The 14,336-nt window shown below is 43.0% G+C and overlaps 1 protein-coding gene across 1 annotated transcript in view; it reads left to right on the top strand.

Annotated features, from left to right (window-relative positions):
• FAM102B (family with sequence similarity 102 member B) overlaps window positions 1-14,336 on the top strand; it is a 65,403-nt gene that overhangs the window by 42,095 nt on the left and 8,972 nt on the right. The window contains exons 4-6 of the mRNA XM_040999348.1: window positions 407-523; window positions 2,867-2,913; window positions 7,916-8,019. Coding sequence (XP_040855282.1) covers window positions 407-523; window positions 2,867-2,913; window positions 7,916-8,019 — 268 coding nt within the window. The remainder of the gene's footprint in view (window positions 1-406; window positions 524-2,866; window positions 2,914-7,915; window positions 8,020-14,336) is intronic.

The raw sequence follows: 14,336 nt of genomic DNA on the forward strand, positions 1-14,336 counted from the left end.
AATCTGACATTTTTCCTTTTATTTGTGCAAATGATAGTGATGGATTTGCTAATGTTTCCATATTGTGGGGTAAGTACTACTGGTACTCATAATGATTTTGAATTGAATCATATTATTTTTATTCTAGCAGTAATATATTTTAATGTATATAGAAAGAATGTGTTCGGCACATCAAATCTGTGACATAAAAATCTGCTTGCTTTAAGAATAGAATTTGTATTATATTTATGTGAAAATTGAACCAATCTAAAAATCATATAAAGCAGATGAAGTAGACTAGTATTAAAATGGCAAAAACTCCATACACTTGAACTTGTCTAAGGCATATGCTGAATGTTTATTTTAAGGAGAATCTGATAGACACCTGCTAGATATTCTATTAATATAATTCTCTTTCTTTTCATAGCTGGGCTTTGCAGATCTAAACCTGGCAGAGTTTGCTGGATCAGGAAATACCACCCGTCGCTGTTTATTGGAAGGCTATGATACCAAAAATACAAGACAGGATAACTCCATTCTTAAAGTAAGCACATTTCAAGATCTGCTTTGCAACAAATGAGAGTTGCTGCCTTCAAATAAGCATGGGTGGGGTAGACATTTAGCCTTACAGGTAAGACACCTGTATACTATATTGGAGTGTGAGTGCCTGGAGTTGATTCCTGGCTACAACTGCTGACTCCAGCTTTCTACTAATGCATACACAGAGAAGGCAGCCGTGATGGGTCAAACGGTTGGGTTTCTGCTACCAAACTGGGAGGCCTGGACTGAGCTCCTGGCTCCTGGCTTCAGCCTGGTCCAGCCCCAGCTATTTCAACCATTTGAGGAGTGAACCAGCAGATGGAAGAACTCTCTTTCTCTCTCTCTCTCTCTCTCTCTCTATATATATATATATATATATATATATATATTCCACTCCTTCTCTGTCACTCTCTTTAAAATAAATAAATATCCTTTTTAAAAAAATAAGAAATAGGGGCTGATACATTGTTCTGGCATATTGGGTTAAGCTGCCTGTGACTCTGACATTCCATAGCATAGCACTGGTTCTGGTCCTGACTGCTCCACTTCTGATCCATCTCCCTGTTAAAGTGCCTAGGAAAGCAGCAGAAGATGGCCCAAATACTGGGGCCCCTGCCATCAATGCAAAAGACCTAAGGTTCCTGGTTCCTGGATTTGGCTTGGCCTAGTGCTGGCCATTGCAGCCATTTCAGGGATAAACCAGTAGATAAAGAGTGATTCATTCTCTCCTTCTCTTTCTCTGTCTTTATCTACCTGTTTCACTTTCTCCCTCCTACACTCTCTCCCTCTTTCTGCATATCTCTCTAAGTCTTTTACAAGTAAATAAAGGTTAAAAATTAGGTTAAAAACTAATGAGATCTAAAACTATGAATTTTAATTTTTGAGACAGGCAGCACTCCAGTACTCTGGTTCACACCCCAAATGCCTACACCGGCCAGAACTGGGCTAAGCCAACAGCAGGAGCCAGGCACTCAATCTAGGTTTCAAGTGACAGGACCCAGCTGCTTGTTTCCTCCCAGGCACTATGTTGGTAGGAAGCTGGAATTGAGAGCCAGAGGTGGGTATTAAACCTGGGTCATCTGCTCTGGGGCATGTTTGCTAATTGCAAATCCCCCCTAAACCATGATTCTTAGTAATCCAAAAAAAGTTCATAAATAAATATCCCATTTCTTTATTCTGCTTCCTTACACAGTTTCTGAAAAGCTTTGAGTTCTCTCTCCATCTGCTTTCTAACATATTGGAAGCCAAATGTAGGGGGTCTATGAAAGAAGAGATAAGGAAGCTAGCAGGGTATGTTGGCATTCAAAGGGGAAAGAAGATCTTACAGTGGTTTATTAAAAAGTGGTCAACAAGTAAGGAATGCATTTCAAAAAGCGTTTGGGAGGCTTTAAACAGAGGCTAGAAGCTTTCTCTTCTTAGAAACCACCAGTAGGCGCCCCTTGAAACATGCATGTGGCAGGTTATAGGCAGGCGATCAGACACTCATGCTTGGGAGTAAAGGCAAATGAACTGAATTAGCACAGCTACCTACCCACAGGCAGCTGAGGTGAATCATTTGCTCTTTGATTCCATCTTTTCCAATCTGGCTTTTACAACTGTAAGGTTTTTACTTTCAAAAAATATTTTTACCATATACTTATGCATAATTTAACAATAAGGATGCATTCTTTTTAATATATAAATATATTATATATTATATGTTTATAATATATATATATATAAAATTATCTATTTGCTTATTTCAAAGAGTTACAGGAAGAAAGGGAGAAATCTTCCATTTGCTGGTCTACTGCTTGATGACCCAATGGCCAGGACAGTACCAGGCTGGAGCCAGGGGCAACATCCAAGACTCCCACTTGAGCAACAGGGTCCCAAACATGGATCATTAACCACTGCTTTCCCAGGCCATTTGTGGGGAGCTAGATTGGAGGTGAAGCAGCTGGGACTCAAACCAGCACACATGTAGGATATAGGGATTGCAGGTGGCAGCTTTGCCCACCATGCTATGATGCTTCCTTGAGGAAACATTCCTGAAAACACGCTGTTAGGTGCTTTTGTCATTGTGACACAAATTGAGATGGCTATAGAGTCACCAGACAGTTGTCTTATAGGAGCACCATCCTGTATGCAGTCTGTCACTAACAGAGACAGTATTATGCAACACAAGACTGTGTAACTAAAGGAAGGAATTCTTTAACATTGGGCATAATCCAATTCAGCAATCATTTTATTTAATGCTTTCTAAATAGAAATATCACAATATGTATTATGTAAGCATAGATCAGCAGAACATGGCTTCTGCTTTTAAGAAATTTCATATAATCATATTTCTTATTTTTGTGTTTAGGTTTTAATAAGTATGCAGCTGATGTCTGGTGATCCATGTTTTAAAACGTAAGTTGATGCCCAAGAATTGGATTATTTATCTGAAACTATAATGTAGATTTGTTTTTTAAATGTTTTGCAGTACTATTTCATGATGTTTGTGGGTGAATACCAGTGAAGGGTTAGTTTCTTTACTGGAAGACCGACCTGTCCTACATTTAAGTTACTTTTACCTTTTACTAAATGAGTCCTCCACACTATAAATTATTTAAGCCATCTTCAGGTTTGGGTGAAATCATACAAACTGAAAATTTGTATTTGACTTCTGTGAATGTATTCCTTTCTTCAACAAATACCTATTAGGGTTCTATTTTAGTTACTAGAGAAATAGCAATGGACAAAACGTATCCTTGCCATCTGGGAGCTTGTATCTTAAGAAAATGTAAGAGGAAAATAAGCAAGTGAATATATAATAATATTTATGTGGTACTGATGGTGCCAGCCTTGTGGCACAGTGACTTAAACTGCTGCTTGTGAAGTTAGCATCTCATATGAGCACTAATTTGAGTTCTGACTGCTGTTCTTCTGATCCAGCTCCCTGCTGAAATGCCTGGAAAAGGAACGGAAGGTGGCTGAAGTGTTTGGGCCCCTGCTACTCACACGAGAGACTCTGATGGAGTCCCAGGCTCTTGGCTTCAGCCTAACCCAGCCCTAGCTGTTGTGGCCATTTGCAGAGTGAACCAGTGGATGAATTTTTTTCCCCTTTTATGTCTCTCCCTCTCTCAGTCTCCAACTCTCCCTTTCAAGTAAATAAATCTAAATATAGTGATAAATGCTGTAGAAAAAAATAAGAGATGGTAGCAGGGCCATGATGGAGAGAAATATTGCAGCTTTGTGTCCAGTAGTCAGGGATGACCATGACAAGATGATATTTGGGTAGAGACCCAAGGAGGTGGGAAGCAGGCCGTACAGTTATATGGGGAAAGAGCATTCAAAGTAAAGGGGAAAGGACGAGAGGGGAGTGTTCGTGGTATGTTCAAGTTAACTGCCAGGAGATCGACATGTTTAGCAGCAGAATGAGTGAAAAAGAGGATAATACAAGATGAGGCCAGATAGTCTTGTAAACCATTAGCATAATAACTTCCACTTAAAGTCCCAGTGAGACAAAAGTTAATGTAGGTCTTCAACAGAGGAGTAAAATTACCCCGTTTAGGGTTGCAAAATAGGAAGTAGACGATCTGAGAGATCAACAAAGGGAACGAGGACAGAAATAGGTAGGTGAGACTTTCAGAAACCCAAGATTTGGGCCTGGGAAACTGGAAGAATGGTGTTTGTCTTACATGAGACAGATTGCAAGAGGAACAAGCTGAGAGCTTGGGTCGCAAACATGTGGCATTTGAGACCCCAGTTATCACCCAGCTGGGTGTTACCAAGTGGGCTAAGGGAATTTTGGAAAATATTAGCAACTTTGAGTATAAACAAGTCATATAAAGAACTTTGCTAAATATGTATTAAAAGGAATAGAAGGGCCCACCTTATAGCCCAGTTGCTAACTCCTCACCCTACATCTGCCAGTTCATTTTTCAGCTGCTCTACTTCCCATCCAGCTCCCTACTTGTGGCCTGGGAAAGCAGTAAAGGGTGGCCCAAAGCCTTGGAACCCTGCACCCACATGGGAGACCTGGAAGAAGCTCTTAGTTCCCAGCTTTGAATCAGCTCAATTTGGGGAGAAGTAAACAAGTGGATGGAAAATATCTCTCTCTGTTATCTCCTATGTATATCTGTCTTTCCAATAAAAATAATCAAATAAAATGAGTGTAAATATGAGGTCCTCAATAAAGAAAGGATATTGAGTAGAGCAGGTTTAGTTTATTGTTAAGATGGGACAGAGACTCTCATACTTGCTTACTGAGGGGCAGAAGGAAAGCAGGGATAATTGCTCTCCTTTATTTAGCCAGTAGTGGCTCTGGTGAGGGCCCTTGTTAGGATGCCAGCGTGCTCTGTCAGAGTGCCTGAGTCTGGTTCCCAATTCCAGCTACTTGCCAGTATAGACCCTGGGAAGTAGCAAGTGCAATGACTTGTAGAGTGTTTTCTGCTACCTACGTGTAGTACAGATACTGGATTCGAACTCGCAGTTTCAGAGCAGCCTGGTCCTAGCCCTCTGGGCATTTCAGGGATAGCAGTGCTGTCTTGCTTGCTCTTCCATTTGCTCTCAGTCTCTCCCCCTCTTGGATGTTCTCTCTCTCTCTCTTCTGTTTCTGCTTTTTGAATTATAAAGGAGGGCGAGTTTTTTAAGTTATTGATTTGAAAGAGCTACAGAGAGAGGCGAGACAGAGATTGACTGTCTTCTAGCTCACTCCCCAGCTGGCTGAAGCAGTCAGGACTAGACCAGGCCAAAACCAGGAGCTTCTTCCAGGTCTCCTCTGTGCGCAGCAAGGGCCCCAGTATTTGGTCATCATCGACTACTTTTCCCAGACCGTTAGCCAGGAGCTGGATCAAAGGCTGAATATGAACTGGTGTCACTGTAGAATGTTACCTCTCAGGAAGTGGCTTTACCCTCTCTGCCCTACAACGCTGGCCCCAGAGAGAATATTTAGTCACAAAATCCTAGGCTGAAATGTATTAAGAATTCCAGTCTGTAAGATTTTTTTCCTGTTGAGTACTAAACCATACCTAAGGAATCTTGATGAAGCCAATTTTAAAACTTTTGGTGTAGGGACAAATGTTTGGCACAGTCATTAAGATGCCACCTGGGGAAGCTAATGTTGAAGCACAACAGGGTAAGCTGCTCCCATCCCATGTTGGAGCAGTACTGGCATTCTATATTGAAGTGCTGCAGAAAACAGACACATTCACAGGGAACTAAATCAGAAGTAGAGCAGCTGTAGTCCATTTTAATGGAGATCCAGATGGAGTTCCAGGTTTCTGCCTGAGCCAGCCTTGGCTATTGCAACCATCTGAGGAGTGGGCCAGCAGATGGAAGATCTCTGTGTGTCTTTCTCTTACAATCTGATTTTCAAATACACAGGTACATAGGTAGGTAGATCACTAACCCCCTTTCCCCCCCAAAAAGTGCCACTTTGGACTCCTGTATCCCATACTGGAGTCCCAGCTTACTGCTAATGCGCACCAGGAAGAGGCAACAGATGTGACTTGAACACTTGAGTCCCTGCCACCCATATTGAGTTCCTGGCCCTTACTTTAGCTTGGACAAGCTCTGGCCATTACCACTTTCCACTTGATAGTGAACAAGGCTGTCAAATGGAAGGCGGTAATGCCTAGTGAAGAGCAACAGGGAGAAGAGGAGGACCTAGGGAGTTCTGGAAGACTGGAAAGTGGACCTGAGAGGTAGAAGGATGGAGGCACTGTGACCAGGCAAACGACCTGGCATTAAAAAGGTAAGGATTGGAGTCAGTGTTGTGGCACAGCCTGTTAAACCACCGCTTACTTTGCCCACTTAAGTGTGTGTGTTTTTACATTCAAGGAATGACAGAAGGGTTTTACATAAAGTAATAGGCACTGAGGCATACTTCAGAGAGACAGTGATGGGACCATGCTAAGGCACAGCTTATACTGCTCTCATGCCATGTTGAAGTACCAGTTCAAGCCTGACCACCCCACTTCTCATCCAGCTCCCTGCTAATGCACTGGAAAAGCAGCAGAAGATGGTCTAGGTGCTTGGGCCCCTGCCACACCTGTGGGAGACCCACATTCTCCTGGCTGCTGCCTGACCCATCCCTGACTATAGTTGCTACTTAAGGAGAGTGAACTAGTAAATGGACAAAAATCTCTCGTGCTCTCTTTCTCTCTAATTCTTGCTCTTTCTGTCTCTGCCTTTCAAATAAATAAAATATTTTAAAAGAGAGATGTCATTACATCAAAGTTTAAAAGCCTCTGTAGGGCCCGGCGCAGTGGCGCAAGTGGTTAAAGGTCCTCGCCTTACACGCCCGGGATCCCATATGGGCGCCGGTTCTAATCCCGGCAGCCCCACTTCCCTTCCAGCTCCCTGCTTGTGGCCCGGGAAAGCAGTCGAGGATGGCCCAAAGCTTTGGGAACCTGCACCCGCGTGGGAGACCCAGAAGAGGCTCCTGGCTTCGGGTCAGGGCATAGTATCGGCCCGTTGTGCTCACTTGGGGAGTGAATCATCGGACGGAAGATCTTCCTCTCTGTCTCTCCTCTCTGTATATCCGCCTTTCCAATAAAAAAATAATAAAAATAAATCTTTAATTAAAAAAAAAAGCCTCTGTAGCATGCTATGACTTGGGCAGGTCAGAGGAGAAATGTAGAGGACAGCTTAAGGAGTTAGTGAGTGTGGAGAGCAAATGATAAATAGGAAAAAATTTTAAAAGAAAACCAATGAGATTTGAAATTTGTCAGTAGGAGGATGCAAACAGAAAGCTGACAGATTTGCCCCTCCTGGCTTCCCAGCTTCCACATGGAATAGGAGCTTTGGTTTGACCAGTGAAAAACAGATCTATCACCTACTCCCACAGAATCCAGCCGAAAAAGCAAAGCTGAACAAATGAAACTGGAGATTTTCCCAAGGGGAGGTGAGCTCCTTACAGAGAAGGTATAAGATAAAACCATATGTTTAGTGGAGCCAACAAGCGAGCTTAGTCTCGAGCATGAGGCGTGCTGTTGTCCCAGTCTCAGAGACAAAGAGTGTGAAGCCTGCTGCCCCACTCCAGGGAGGCCTCATGCCTGTTCTGCACTGTTACAAGTTCTGAAAAGATTCTTATGTATCTTTTGTTAATTTTATTACTTTTATTTGAGAGGGAGATGGAAACATTTGGGAGAGATCTTCCGCGTGCTATTTCACTCCTTAATGCCTGCATTAGCAATAGCTGAGCCAGCCTAAAGCCAGGAGCCCAGACCTCAATCTGGGGCTCCCGTGTCGGTGGCAGGGATGCAAGTATTTGATTTTTATAACTTCCACTTCAAAAGGATAACATTCTCAGGCAGCATTGTGGTGAGATTATGTCCTGGCTGTATAACTGATCTGCACCAGTATTTTAAACTTTTCAAACTCACCGATTACTGAAATTTTGATCTTCAGTAATGTGTATTTACAGACCTCCATCTACATCAACATCTATACCAATTGCTGGTGAGCCTGAGTTTCTGCAAGAAGATAGGAAAGGTGGAGAGACCCTGAAAGTCCATCTTGGAATTGCAGGTATGGCTGTACAACTCACTGTGTTTTGTTTTGTTTTTTGTTTGTTTATTTGTTGGTTTATCTTATCAGAAACAGTACTACTTGCTGTCCTGGAAGATTCCCAAAACTCTTCCAGTCATATGACTTAACATGGGCCAATGAAAACCAGTGGAGTTTTAATCATGCAATTCTTGGTTAAGGCAATGATTTATTTTGTCTAAGACGTTGTGCTTAGGAACTGGTATTATGGCATAGTAAGTAAAGCCACCATCTCTGACACTAGTACTCCATGCGGGTGCTGATTCATATCCTGGCTGCTTCACTTCTGATCCAGCTCCCTGCTGGAGAAATGGAAAAGCAATATAAGATGGCCCCTTGAGCCCCTCCCTGCACACACATGGAAAACTTGCGTAAAGCTCCTGGCTCCTGGTTTCAGCCTGGCTCAGCCCTGGCTGTTGCAGCCATTTCGGAAGTAAACCAACACATGCAAGATACCTCTGTTGCTCACCCCACACTGCCTCTCCTCCTCTTCATTTCTCCCTCTTTCTCTACAACTCTGACTTTCAAATAAATCTTAAAAAAAATGTTGTGCTCTGACACATTGAAAGCTAAATGTTGCAATGATACCCTGCCTAATTACATACATTTAGTCCCCAGAAATACAACAAAATACTGCAGGATTTTCCCCATTCCACAGGTCCAACAGCTTGCAGCAGTCACCTCTCAGGTGTTACTTCTCTTCCAGGAATCACATTTCCCTTTCGGTGGTCCTCAGGCCTGTGTCTATCAGATTGTTATTTAAAACACAGACTGCTGATGACAACAGCCAAGAGGTTTGATTCGGTGGGTCTGAGTTGGGGCCTGACATTTTGCATCACCAATGGTTCCCAGGTGATACTGGTACTGTTGGTCACTAGATCACACCTTGAGATCCACTTCTGCAGACATGCTTCCAGCAACAGTCAAAATCTGCTCCAGGAGTCAAAATTAGGACACAAGGGGCGGGCACTGGCACAGAGATTAGGATCCCACCTAGGTAACCTGCATCTTGTACCAGATTTTCCAGGTTTGAATCCCAGCTCTACTTTCAATCAGCTGATACACACGTGGGAGGCAGCAGGTGATGGCTCAAGTACTTGGGCGCCTGCCACCCACCTGGGAGACCCTGGTTGAGTTCTGGGCTCCTGACTTCAGCTCAGCTGTTGCAAAAGTAAAAGATGAGTAAAGCAAAAGATGAAATCGCTCTCTGTCTCTTTAGCTCTTTGTCTTTACAATAAAAATAATATTGAATGTTTTTAAAAGCAGAATAGAGAAAAAGTCAAGTTGGCTGAGGCAAAACACTTAGAGACTCACGTTACATGAACAGGATATATTTGACAGAATGGAAAGAAAGGTGACGTAACATGGTGAAAGTTTCATCACCTTAGCAGTGACTGTGAAGTTTCCTGCTTTAGGATCTGTGAATCGTTTATACTTTCAACCTTTCCGTTCTCTCCATTCTTTCAACATTAAATTATTCTGAATTTTTTTCCAGTATTAAAAAAATAAATAAAAGCAAAAGCTTATTAGCGTCTCTATCTTTCTGTTCTTCCCTAGGCTCCAGTAGGCTCGTATGCTCTCTCTCTCTCCCACCTCTCCCTCTGCATATGTATCTGGTGGAGCGAGAGAGAGAGGTCACAAATGGTACATGTATCACACACTTTTTATGGCCAAACTTCTGAGAAGAATATACAGTCCAGTTGCACTTAAACGCCTTTGCCATCTGATTTCTGTCCTCTCCTCCCCGCTCCCCACCATGGTGATATCTCATGATCATCCAGTCCTGGGGACATTTTCCTGTCCTCATCTGACTTGGATACTTTTTCTTTCCTGAAGCTTTTTCTTCCCTAGGCTCCCCCCTGTCTAACCTTTCCTTTTCTAGCTCCATCTCTTCCTCCTCTCGACTTCCTCTTTGGAACACAGGATTTGGTCCCATCTACTCACTTTCCTGGGCAGTGTCATCTGTACCCTTGGATTTAACTACCAGTGAGTGTAAATTCACAAGTTTGTGTTGCCTCAGTTCCTCCCCACTGAATTGCAGGTACATGTCTGTGAAGGCTTTTTGCAGAATCCATGCCACATGTTACATGGAAATTTGCTTTTCTTTCTTCCCCTCCACATTAAGTTCTTTATTATCAAATCTGTTTGTCTTTGTACCCCCAACATAATGAGATTCAGTAAATTCTGACTCCTTTTTACTTTTTTTTTTTTTTAGTTTAAGTATGAGTTTCTTAAAAGGGATAACCAAGTTTGTCCAAAGGAGTATGAGCACTGAGGTAGAGGGGGAAAGTTTATCACAAAAATGCCACTAAACATGTAGTTGGTACCATTTCTATTTGTTTGTTTGAAATAGAAGGAATTTCTGTTCTCTGGCTTAATCCACAAATACCTGTGTTTGGCCAAAGCAACAATACTCATGCTGGCCAAAGCCCTGAGTCAAGAGCTCAGTCTACCCACTTGCACCATCAACAGGAAGCTGGCATCAGGAGCTGGGCACCAAGTCAGGCCCTCTGATACGGGACGGACACAGGCATCCCAGCCAGTGTCCTGGTTGGCATTTACCCATAAATTAAGAGGTCTGGTGGACTTCCGGAGCACCTGTCCAGGCTGTGTGTCTCCGTAAGTGAAGAACTCTCCCTGTTGAGGGTAGAAGATTCCCCCTCCTTTCAGAATCTTTTTTTTTTTTCCCAAATGTCTTTCAAAAGTAGATTCTGTCAGAGCCTCTTGCTGATCTCAAGGTGTTAGCTGGTCACTCTTGGTAGTTGAGTGGGAACAAACCCTTAGAATACTTATAGGAACATGGGAGTACTTAAACCTTGTTAGAGGCCTGAGACTTCCTTTGTCCCTTGGAGCTAGGATTGGTAGGAATGTTACCAAGGAGGAGAATGTCCCAAGCCCAAATCCTCTCTGTGTGAGAGTTTACCAGTTAAGAAGAAATGCCGGTTTAATTCCCTCTGAGGAAACCATTCAGATTCCCCCTTCACCCTGTTAAGTTTCTCCTGTTCTGTTTAAGTCTAGGCAGATTGCAGCTTGCTCAAGGGCCCCATAATCCTACCAGTTTCTCATGTCAGGATGTATTCTGGTCTGGATTTTCAATAAATTTTATAAGAATTGGCTCAAGCAAACCGTGGGAGCTAGCAGCCTGGAACATTTTGTAGGCCTGGTAACAGGATGAAAACTGGGTGAAAGTTGGTGAAGCAGAGCCTCAAATCTGCAGAGGCATAACGGGTGGTGGATTTCCCTAACTTTGTCATCCAAATTCAAACAGGATGCCCAGACACCTTCCTCCAACTGAAATCCAATGAGTGGTAGATGGACATCTCATATGTCAAATTCCACATCTTTAGCCCAAGACCTCCTAACTCTTCCTCCCATTTTTCCATCAATATTTTTGGTTGATCACATATTGAAATATATTTGTAATAGAAATTATATGATTACAGTTCCACCTCTTTATTTTCTGTAATGTGATTACTAGAAAATTTATTGAAGTTACACAGTGTGACTGGTTGGGCGTTGTTGATGCCTACCACAATTTCTATCTTAGTTTTCCTGCCACAAACTTGTCAGTAGCTGAGTGCTGTCACTGTGCCTGTGACACCTCTCTCACACTGCTGGATTTTTACAGAAACCTTCCTTCACCCCTTGGGTAGCCTGTTGCTAAAGTGATCTTTCCGAAATAAATTTGGTATGTCACACCCTTACATAAACCCATTGAACATTTCCTTCCTTAGATTTACAGAAGTTTCTTTGTCAGCAGTCATCTGCCCATCTCAGGGTTTTTATTTAATTATTTGAAAGGCAGAGCAACACAGAGAGAAAGAAACAAGACAGAAAAAAAAATCTTCACTTTCTTGTTCACGCTGCAAATGCCTGCAGCAGCAGAGACTGGACCAGGCCAACACCAGAGCCTGAAACTTAATCTGAGTGGATGGTTCAGGTGATATCTGCCTCTCAGGTGCACTGGCAGGAAGCTGGATCAGAGGAAGAGGCTGCCCTCAATCCCAGACACTGCAGTCCGGAATGTGAGCATACCAAGCTATGTTTACCCAAATGTGCCACAATGCCCCTGCCGCCCAATGCTTATATTTTAGTACTTGCTATATTGTATTCTGTCTATTTACTTCTACCCATGAACTCTAAGCATATGTGTTTTCTTATTTATTTTGTACCCCCTATACTTGTGCTGTGTTAGGCAATTGGAGTGAAAGCTTAATAAATATTTATTGAATAAATGAACTTTGAAAATGAAAGATAAAGGAATGAGTTAAGATCTGAACCAAACCCAGGAGTAAAGAGTTAAGTCTGCGTATTTCTTGATATGAACCAATTCTTTGACTTTTGGGAGGTGCTAACCTTTGGATTTAAGACCAGATGCTTGGGATACTTAGGATCTTTCCAAAAATGAGGAACCTTGCAGAAGGACCAAGTTGCCCCAATACCTTACTTGTTTGGCATGATTTGTTGTTCAGCTGCAATCATTATTATTTCTAGAACTGCTGCTATAATAGTGCATTACTCAGTTGCTTTCTGTTTGCTTCTGTGTTTAAAGGGGTTTTAGTTTCAAGATATTTCACTGGTCACAGCTCTGTATTTACATGTGACTACAACTAAAACATGCAGTAGATCAGGGGACTACTAGAAATACCTTTGACACTAATTTTTGGTTCATATACTTTGAGATGGAATAGTAGAAATTTTCTTAAAAACTTTTATTCTCCGAGCTGTATTCCAGGCTGGGTTGATTTTAGACGCAGATATTGCCCTAATTGTAGAGTGCTATTCGCAATACCAACATTAAATAAAAAGGGCTGGCACTGTGACACGGTGCTTTAAGCTGCTGCCTGCAACAACAGCATCCCATATGAGCTCCAGTTCCAGTCCTGATTGCTCCACTTCAGATCCAGCACCCTGCTCATACTCCTGGGCAAACAGTGGGAGATGGCCCAAGTGCTTGGACCCCTGCCATTTTATGCAGGAGAAACAATGGGGTTCCATGCTCCCAACTCAGTCTGGCCTACCCCATTATTGAGGCCATTTGGGGAGTCAAACAGGAAGTGGAAGACACCTGAACTGCCTTCCAAATAAATAAACATTTTTTAAAAATTAAAGTTAAAAAATACTCTTTGGTTTATTGCTTGTGATACATTTTTGAGAAGGCAAGAATTCCTCAAGAGCCATACTAAAATCTGGCAATTTTTTATTTCATAAAAATGGAATTTTTAAAGATTTATTTATTTTTATTGGGAAGTCAGATATACAGAGAGGAAGAGAGACAGAAAGATCTTCCATCCGATGATTCACTCCCTAAGTGGCCACAATGGTCGGAGCTCTGCCAACCCAAAGCCAGGATCCCAGTCTCTTTCAGGTCTCCTATGCAGGTCCTAAGTCTTTGGGCCGTCCTTAACTGCTTTCTCTGGCCACAAACTGGGAGTTGAATGGGAAGCAGGGCCACCAAGAATAGAACCTGCACCCACATGGGACCCCAGCGCGTGCAAGGCAAGGACTTTGGCCACTAGGCTACTGTGCCAGGCCCAAAAATCATCATTTTTAAGAATGTGTTTCGGGCCCGGCGCGGTGGTCGCAAGTGGTTAAAGGTCCTCGCCTTGCACGCCCGGGATCCCATATGGGCGCCGGTTCTAATCCCGGCAGCCCCGCTTCCCTTCCAGCTCCCTGCCTGTAGCCTGGGAAAGCAGTCGAGGACGGCCCAAAGCTTTGGTAACCTGCACCCACATGGGAGACCCGGAAGAGGCTCCTGGCTTCGGATCGGCATAGTATCGGCCTGTTGTGCTCACTTGGGGAGTGAATCATCGGAAGGAAGATCTTTCTCTCTGTCTCTCCTCTCTGTATATCCGCCTTTCCAATGAAAAAATAATAAAAATAAATCTTTAAAAAAATAAAAAAAAAAAGAATGTGTTTCATGGGCCCGGCGCAGTGGCACAAGTGGTTAAGGTCCTGGCCTTGCACGCCCGGGATCCCATATGGGCGCCGGTTCTAATCCCGGCAGCCCCGCTTCCCTTCCAGCTCCCTGCCTGTGGGCTGGGAAAGCAGTTGAGGACGGCCCAAAGCTTTGGGACCCTGCACCCGCGTGGGAGACCCAGAAGAGGCTCCTGGCTTCGGATCGGCATAGCATCGGCCCGTTGTGCTCACTTGGGGAGTGAATCATCAGACGGAAGATCTTCCTCTCTGTCTCTCCTCTCTGTATATCCGCCTTTCCAATAAAAACAAATAAATAAAAAAATAAATCTTTAAAAAAAGAATGTGTTTCATTAATTTGAAAGACGGAGTTACAGAGAGAG

This window comes from Ochotona curzoniae, unplaced genomic scaffold, assembly GCF_017591425.1.
Source record: "Ochotona curzoniae isolate NIBS_2020 unplaced genomic scaffold, NIBS_Ocur_1.0 scaffold_1037, whole genome shotgun sequence".
In the NCBI taxonomy this organism is placed as follows: Eukaryota; Metazoa; Chordata; class Mammalia; order Lagomorpha; family Ochotonidae; genus Ochotona; species Ochotona curzoniae.